At 46.2% G+C, this 9030-nt stretch overlaps 1 protein-coding gene across 1 annotated transcript in view; it reads left to right on the top strand.

Annotated features, from left to right (window-relative positions):
- The window catches only part of Kiaa1257 (KIAA1257 ortholog), a 65564-nt gene that overhangs the window by 35481 nt on the left and 21053 nt on the right, over positions 1–9030 (top strand). The window contains exons 10-11 of the mRNA XM_026788283.1: positions 2889–3083; positions 8445–8742. Coding sequence (XP_026644084.1) covers positions 2889–3083; positions 8445–8742 — 493 coding nt within the window. The remainder of the gene's footprint in view (positions 1–2888; positions 3084–8444; positions 8743–9030) is intronic.

The raw sequence follows: 9030 nt of genomic DNA, 5'->3' as shown, positions 1-9030 counted from the left end.
TTAAGGTGTTCATGTCCTCCCGTTGTGAGGTCGCTGGTTTCTGGTGGCTTCATGTTGCTTTTCAGCATGTTGGGTGAATTCTTGCATTGGCGTCTGCCCATCTCTTCTTCCAAATGCTCCCTTATGGATCTTCTTTTACCGGATCAGGTCTCCTTGCCTACTGATGTACCTTCCCAGTGATGGCACTCCCCAGTGATGGCTCTCCCCAATGTTGGCTCTCCTGGCGCCGAGAGATCAGGTCTCTGTGCTGGTTGGGTAGCTCATAAACAAAGAGCCTACCTTGCTTGGTGCAGGCAGGCTATAGAAACAAAGGAACTCCCACCCGCTTGGGTGCCTTGAGGATTCCGACCCAGTGCCCAGACAGGCTGGCCTGGGTGATGTTATGTGTCGAAAGAGGACAGTGGGGCCGAAGTGGGGAGGGTTCTGGATGAAAGCTGGGTGGGATAGGAAGAAAGAGACAGTATGCAGGGAGTAGAGGCCCTGCAGAGAGCCCAAGAGGATAGGGGGTTGAGGAACTTCTGAGTTCCCTGTCCCGGGCTGCCTCCGCGGGGTCAGAAACTCACCCCAGTGTTGGCTCTCCTGGCGCCGAGAGATCAGGTCTCAGTGCTGGATGGGTAGCTCGTAAACAAAGAGCAAGACTCTATTTTAAAAAATAAAAAATAGGTAATTTTCGTCTGTAGTAGGCAAAAAATAGTAGAAAAGGATATTTTTCAATAAATGGTATTTGGACAAATTTTTCCCCATAGGAAAAAAAAAGTAAATCCCTTTCAAGTCATTAATATAAACAAATTCAGCTATTTAAAGAGAAAAACCTAAGATGGGCCATGGTGGCACATGCCTTAATCACAGCACTTGGGAGGTAGAGGCAGGTGGGTCTCTGAGTTTGAGGCCAGCCTGGTCTACAGAGAGAGTTCCAGAATAGCCAAGGCTACACAGAGGAAACTCTGTCTTGAAAAACAAAAACAATGAACTACAACAGCAAAAACAAACAAGAAAAAATTTTCATATAGTTTTAAAAGATGACTTAATATTTTTATTAAATTTATTTTATTTCATTTTATGTGTACGAGTGTTTTGCCTGCATGCCTGTCTATGCACCCGGTGTGTGCAGCGCCCATGGAGGACAGCAGAGGGCGCTGGATCCTTTAGAACTGGAGTTCCCGGTGGTTGAGAGTCAGCATGTGGACTCTGGGAACCAAACTCTCATCCTCTGCAAGATCAGTGAGCGCCCTAACCACTGAGCCATCTCTCTGACCCCTCTGTGTGGGTTTTAAACTCTTCCTTTTGCAGTAATTTTATATTAACAAGGCACTATAAACTATGCCCAAGTGGTCCTCTGTACCCCTTACAAACTTCGTTCTGATGGGGTAGCTAACAGAGGTTTTTTTTTTTTTTTAATATTTATTTATTTATTAAGTATACAGTATTCTGTCTGCGTGTATGCCTGCAGGCCAGAAGAGGGCACCAGATCTCATTACAGATGGTTGTGAGCCACCATGTGGTTGCTGGGAATTGAACTCAGGACCTTTGGAAGAGCAGGCAGTGCTCTTAACCTCTGAGCCATCTCTCAGGCCCCTAACAGAGGTTTCTGACAGCACCATGTGGGCATGCAGCGCAGGAGGTCTGTCACACAGGAATTGCACAGCCACCCTCCTGTTGCCATCGCAACCAAGCCTACCCTCTTTAACTGTCCCTAATTCCCAGCAGCCACAGATGTGCTCCCTCTATACTTTTGTTATTTTGAGAAATCTACACTAAATTTCAGGTGCCAAATATTCTTTGATCATTTACAGACGCATAACTGATTTTCATAAGCTCATAAATCACCTCATTGAATGAAGGAGTTGTCTTTATCCTGGTAAATTCCTTGGTGTTTTCTACACAGGCTATCATGTAGAGAGGGATGGCTTCTCCCCCTTTTCAGTCTGTGGGATTTTGTTTTCAGGGGTGCTGGGTGGGATCTGCGATCGGTAAACACAACTAGCTAGACTATCATGGTCTGCTATCTCAAACATTTTTTTTTTCTTAGAGAAAAGTTTGACTTTGTAACCCAGGCTGTCCTGGAACTCAGTAGCTTAGGCCTGTTTTAGGTCTCTGTAAATTCCCTTGCCTCAGCTTTCTGAGTCCAGGGGTTGCAGCTGTGAACCACCATGCTCATATTTTTAAAAATCTATTTTTGAAAAATTTAGATGAGAATTAAGAAAACACATTCATGATGTCAGAGTAGAGAAAGATTTCTCCAATAAGACACAAAGAATAGAGAGAATGATACATTTTTGGCTACATTAAAAGGAGTAATGTTTGTTCAACAAAATGTAAATTTTTGAAAAAGCAACAAACTGAAATATTTACAATGTATGGAACAAAGCTGGCAATCTTGACTGCATAAAAGAATCCCACGTTAAGCATGGCATGCATGTGGTCAGTGGTGCCAGCACTCAGGAGGGGCATTGAGGAGGCCATCCTGCCAAGACAGACTGGAAATGTAAGCTCTTTGAGTCAGTATGATAGCAATAACAGCATCTATGTGGACGTCTTGACAAATGACCCAACTGCTTCACAAAAGAGGAACTACAGTGACCACGGAGAGGTTCCCGAGGGCACAGGAGGATGCATACAGAGCTCACCAGGTTTCAGGGTGTAGGAGCGGCACCCAGGGCACTCGTAGCCGGGCTGTATCTAGGATACCTGCCAGGTTGCTACTGCTGGAGTACCAAGATCAGGGGCGGACAAAAAAGCAGGAATGAGGACAGCTGGCCTCCACTACTGCTTTCAGGGTCCCAGGCTGTGTCTAGTCTACCAAGAACAAAGGAAAACCCCTGCTAGACAGAGCGAAGGCATCGAGTCTTCTCAGGACCCACGGCAACGTTGATGCTCCTTCCTCCTAGGGTTACTACCTCCAATCGTGTAGCGTGCAAGGTGCTGTATGACTCCAGGTTGCTCTTCCGCCATCGCCTGTACGCTGACCTGGAGACCATTCTGTACCATGTACATTTGTTCAGGCCCGTGTCGCTGCTCCTGCGGTACCCAGCGCTCTATGTTCGTGGGGCTGTGCCACGCATGGCCTTTCAGGCACTGACCAGGTGAGTGTGGATGGGACAGAATGGGCATCCTACTCTCTGGAGGTCAGGTGGGCCATGGGGCAGTAGACAAGAATGACCTGGATTTCCCAGGCTCCAGGAGAAACAGATGCAGGTTCTCCTGAGATGTATGAGCACATGTTAGCGGGAAGAAGACGGGCCTCTAGACTGAGCAGCTCTGCTCCATCTGCTCCCCTGGAAACATTCTAGAAGGATCTGAGGAGGGAGCAGCCAAAGCATAATTTTCAGTGAGAACCTGGAATGTGGACCGCAACATCAGCTACAACCGTTCCTCTGACCTGATGCTCCCCTTGGCTTCTGTCCTGAGTCCGGTCCCATACTCCCTCTCTACTGCTGAGAAAACCCGTTGCAGAGTCAGCTCTTGCATTAAGCGTCCATTTGCTATGCCCCCCTGTTGCAGAGTCAGCTCTTGCATTAAGCGTCCATTTGCTATGCCCTCCTGTTGCAGAGTCAGCTCTTGCATTAAGCGTCCATTTGCTATGCCCTCCTGTTGCAGAGTCAGCTCTTGCATTAAGCGTCCATTTGCTATGCCCTCCTGTTGGTCTTGCCTTTGTTCCAGGTGTCCTGAGGGTTTCACCATCCCTCTGCAGACCAGCTTTGGCTGAGAGGTGCTGGAACTTGGCAAGATCCCAGTTCAGAAGGAAATGGGCATGAGGATCAAGTGATGAGGGGTGCTGCACGGGCAGTCCAGTGATATGGGGTGCCATGTGTGCAGTCCAGTGATGCAGGGGTGCCATGTGTGCAGTCCAGTGATGCAGGGGTGCTGCATGGGCAATCCAGTGATGCAGGGTGCTATGCAGGCAGTCCAGTGATGTGGGGTGCCATGTGTGCAGTCCAGTGATGCGGGGGTGCTGCAGGGCAGTCCAGTGATGCAGGGGTGCTGCGTGGACAGTCCATGATACAGGGTGTTTCCTGGGCAGTCCAGTGATGTGGAGTGCTGCGTGGGTGATCCAGTAATGTGGGGTGCTGTGTGGGCAGTCCAGTGATGTGGGGTGCTGCGTGGGCAGTCCATGATGCAGGGTGGTGTGTGGGTAGTCCAGTGATGTGGGGTGCTGCGTGGGCAGTCCATGATGCAGGGTGGTGTGTGGGTTATCCAGTAATGTGGGGTGCTATGTGGGCAGTCCAGTGATGCGGGGTGATGTGTGGGTAGTCCTTGTGCATCCCTTGGGGCCCAAAAGAGCAGTAGGGCATCAGGGAAGGCAAGACTGAGCTTGAGGAGTCCTTGACCGTTACACTGACAGCCTCTCCCAAGCATGGGGTAGGCTGTAATCCCTATCTTCTTATTTTTAGGAAGATCTGACCTCAGCTAGTGCTGTTGAATTAGCAAAGCAGAAGAAGGGGAGTACAAATTCAGGAGGAAGAGCAGAGGGACTGGAACTCAGGACAGAGGAGGCTTTCACCTTCTTCCTTCAGTCAGGGAAGAGTCTGTGATGCTCCAGTATTTGATATTAGTTGCAAAGGCGAGAGTGTTTATTTTGGTAGGTGATGCAATAAAGTTGGGGACTCTATAGTGGAGGGAACCACTGTTCACAAAATACATTTTGTATTAGGTGCTTGTGGTGGTTAATTTTTTTTTTTTGAGACAGAGTGTCTCTATGTGGTCCTGGCTGTCATCCTGGAACTCACTATGTTAGACCAGTCTGGCTTCAAACTCACAAAGATCCGTTTGTTTCTGCCTTTCAAGTACTAAGATTAAAGGTGTTTGCTATGTGATGGTTGATGTTAATTATCAATTTGATGAACTTTAGAATCACTGTGGAAACACACCTCTGGGTGTGCCTAGTTAGGTGCTTTCAGATAGGTTAGCTGATCATGGATGACATGCCCTGAATGTGGCCTGTACCACCTCATGGGCTGTGGGCTCAGAATAGATAGGGAGGAGAAAGGTACTGTTGACAGAGTTTTCTGTCCTGCCTGATCCCGCAGCTGTTCAGCCCCAAGGAAATACACAGAGGTCTACATTAATTATAAACTGGTTGGCCTTTACCTCAGGTTTATTAATTCTTACATCTTAAATTAGCCCATCATTCTTGTCTGTGTTAGCCACATGGCTTGGTACCTTTTATCAGTGAGGTGTTCTCATCTTGCTTCCTTTGTGTCTGGCTTCTTCTGTGTTGACTGCAGACTGAGACTTTCCTCTTCCCAGAATTTTCCTGTTCTGGTCACTCTGCCTATACTTCCTGCCTGGCTGTTGGCCAATCAGCATTTTATTAAAATACAAGTGAAAAAATCTTTACAAAATACAAGACCATTGTCCCACAGTACCCCCCCCCCCCACTTCTTCAAAATAAGAACTCTGAATTGAATCTCTTTGTTTAGCTTTTTCCCTAACCATTATCCATAGCAACTTACAACTAACATTCTAAACAAAGACAAACATCCATAATCCAGTTTTTAGGAATGAGGGTATAGTTTTCTAGGCTACTTCCTGCTGATTGGGGGTGCTGATAATCTTATGGGGACCTACAGAAAATTGAGAATTATGATCAAATCCTGACTGGAGTATTCTGTGAGTATTCAGCCAGCAGTCTTGAAACTGTTCTGGATGTAGAATTCAGAGGAAACTACAACAGAGGTGTTCTGAAATGTTGGATCATCTGGAACATCCATTCATAACAGAGATTCTTTATGGGGGGGTCTTTCTTGATCAAACCTGATTTTTCTTAACCCAGAATGAATCTTATCATTTCTGTGGAAACAAAAACAAAACCTCTTCTCCAAAGTAACATATCTTTTGACTTAAATTTTGAAGTCAAAGCATTTTTAAAATATTGTATGTTGTATCAGTCCAGCAGCATTTGTAATCAAATGTCTTTTAGCAGCTGTTGTTCCTTCCTCAGCCATCAAACCATTTAAGGACAACACAATAATATACAGTATCCAGACTCTCTGTCTATTTTCCATCTTTATGTGGCTTTATTTTAAACTCTATTTTTTTTCTTTTTAATTTTGAGTTTTTGAGACAGGGTTTCTCTGTGTATCTCTGGATGTCCTGGCACTTACTCTGTAGACCAGGTTGTCCTTGAACTCACAGAGATCTGCCTGCCTCTGACCCCCAAGTGTTGGGATTATTATGCCATCATACCCAATTACTCTCTTTCTTTCTTTTAAAGGACTATATCCTTTTTCTTTTCTCTCCCAAGCCTACATATATTTTAAAACACACTGTAAACCATTTAGAGGTTTTCTTTATCTGAATCTATCTTTACCGTATATCTCTCTTTTTCTGATCACATGAGACTTTAGCTAATCAATATGGCTAGGATTAAAACTGTGGCTTTGACAGCTGGATCCATCTCACCCCTTAGATTTCTGAGAGTTTAGCCTCATGGCGGAGGTTCTGGCTGGAGCCATATTTATTGCCAAAAGTCTATGTCATTTCAGGATCCCTGCCACCACCAAGAAGCATGCTGTCATCTAGTCATAAATACCATTTAAGTGTTTGTGGCTGGTCCTCTTAAAACAACTGCAAGGTTTTTGCAGCTAAAGCTGAGTCAGAAAAATCTCTCTTAAATGAGACACTCTTGCCTGTAGCAAACAGCCCACTAGAGAAAATGCTGCCACCAAGAAGCTGTGCTTAACTCTGTCCTTTTGTGTCTAGAATTACTTCCCAAACTCTCTCAGGTTTTAAGTGGATTTAGCTGTTGACATTGACACCATTTGTTGGCAGTTTTTTATCCTACCTGATCCCTCAGCCATTCAGTCCCCAAAGAAACACACAGGGGTCTACATTAATTATAAATTGGTTGGCCTTTACCTCAGGTTTCTTATTAACTCTTACATCTTAAATTAGTCCATCATTCTTGTCTGTGTTAGCCACATGGCTTGGTACCTTTTATCAGTGAGGTTTTCTCATCTTGCTTCCTCTGTGTCTGGCTTCTTCTGTGTTGACGGCAGACTGAGACTTTCTTCTTCCCAGAATTCTCCTCTTCTGGTTGCCCTGCCTATACATCCTATAGTCATCCCATCTATACTTCCTGCCTGGCTACTGGCCAATTAGCATTTTATTAAAATACAAGTGAATAATCTTTACAAAGTACAAGATTGTTGTCCCACAGCAAGGTACCAACATTTCTTATTCTCTGCTTCCTGACTGTGGGCATGATGTGGCCAGTTTCCTTGCCATGATGGACTGTATCCCTTCGAAGTGTAAAACAAAGAAACTGTTCTTCCCTGAAGTTAAGTCTTGTTAAGAGCTGACTACAGCAATGGAGAAAGTAACTGACACAGAAAATCCGTACTGAGAGGTGAGGCTGTTGCTGTGGTAAACATGGTTCACACGTCCTTGTAACTGGTTCAAGAGAAGAATGTGGAAGGGCTTGGAGCTGTGGCTAGAGAACCACAGAATGTCCTAAGCAGAGATTAATGAGCCAATGTAGTAGTAATTTGGAAGTCCACCAAGCTGGGAGAACCGCTGATGGTCCAGGCCTGGCTGGTGAGGTCTCAGAAAAAGAGAAGTGCTCTAATGTACTAGAGGGCATTTGGATTATATTTAGGCAAAACATCTGGTGGCATTCCTGCGAAGTTGAATTAAAAAAGTGATGGGCTACTTTGATTGACAGAGGAAATCCAGGATGGGATGGCATCCAAGTTGTGCTATGGTTACTGCTTCCTTTCTGATTTGGGTCAACACTGAGAGAGAGCAACAAGCTGGACAGAAAGATTAAAACGTGGTGTTTGGTATGGGGAAGGGACTGGCAGGCAGGGTGGCTGAGAAAACAGCGGTAATTATTAAAGATTAGCCCCATTACAGAGAAACCCTGTGTTCAATAGGAAAGGTGCCAGAGGGGCAGACCCAACCCCTAGAAGGTCCATCATGTGAAAATGTAGAGCTGTTTGAAAGGAGGAGGCCTAGTCTGAGAATACCACTGAAGTGCTATTCAGGGTAGTGTTGCCCACCAGCCTCAGCAAATAGAGGCCAATGCAGCTGTGGTCCAAGTGGTCCAGGCTACATCTTGAATTGATAGTAGAACTTGGCAGCAGAACTTGGTTTTGCAGGCACTAAGGATACAAGAGTAACAGAGTCATGGAGGCTTGTGCTAAGATTCTTGAAGGCCAGCGAGGCCAGAAAGTATGTGGCAGGGTTGGAGTTCCTGCAAGCACATCCTCAAAGGCCACTGCATGAAGCTGTGAAGGTGAGGTCTGAGTTTCGGTGGAGATCTTGGGATGTTGGGGATGTCAAGACCACGGTATAGCAGCTATGAAAGCTCTCTGCAGAGTGGACTCGATCCAAGAACGCTAATGTGCTGGAGTGCAGAGTGGCCAACCTGAACTTTCATTTCTGCTGTGAAATGCAGGTGGTTATGCAGGTGAGACTGAGTGGCTGGCTGTTCTTCATTTCAGGATCCACGACATCTGCCACAACAGCACCAGGCTCAGGGAGGTGATCATGAGAGATCTGCTCCCCTCCTCCTCCATGGTTAAAGACCTGAGCCAAGAGTTTGGGATGCCCATTTCCCAGGAAGAACTCACAGATGCAAAACTGTTAGCCGCATCTCCCCAGCCCACTCCCAATGATGCGAACATCCCGCGTCAGACTTCTACCCTCCCAGAGGAGATCCAGACCCACCAGGAGAAGTACCTGCAGTGGAGGAACAACATGCTGCTGAAGAATCAAGACCACAGGGATAGCCTTGTCCAGGTGGGCATTCTTTCTCCCCTCCATGCTGAGGCTCCCCAATTTCCTGCAGCTTCTAGTAGCCAGTAAGAGATACGGGCTACTTGCTCCTCTGGTTTGGGACACTGGGGACAGTTCAGCAGTGTGAGAGGCAAGGCTGAATTATGCTGGAGCATTGGCTTCCAGTTCCACTCACGTTGGCCGTCCTCCTTAAATATGAAACGGAGTGAGCTCAGGCACAGGGCACTTACCACAGTCTCAGTGTTTATCTTAGAAGAAGAACTGTGAAGGGGTAACATCCTGCTTGAAAGG

This window comes from Microtus ochrogaster, unplaced genomic scaffold (assembly GCF_000317375.1).
Source record: "Microtus ochrogaster isolate Prairie Vole_2 unplaced genomic scaffold, MicOch1.0 UNK1, whole genome shotgun sequence".
Lineage (NCBI taxonomy): Eukaryota > Metazoa > Chordata > Mammalia > Rodentia > Cricetidae > Microtus > Microtus ochrogaster.
The sequence above is the reverse complement of the archived record's forward strand: the minus strand, read 5'-3'. Positions and strand labels throughout refer to the sequence as shown.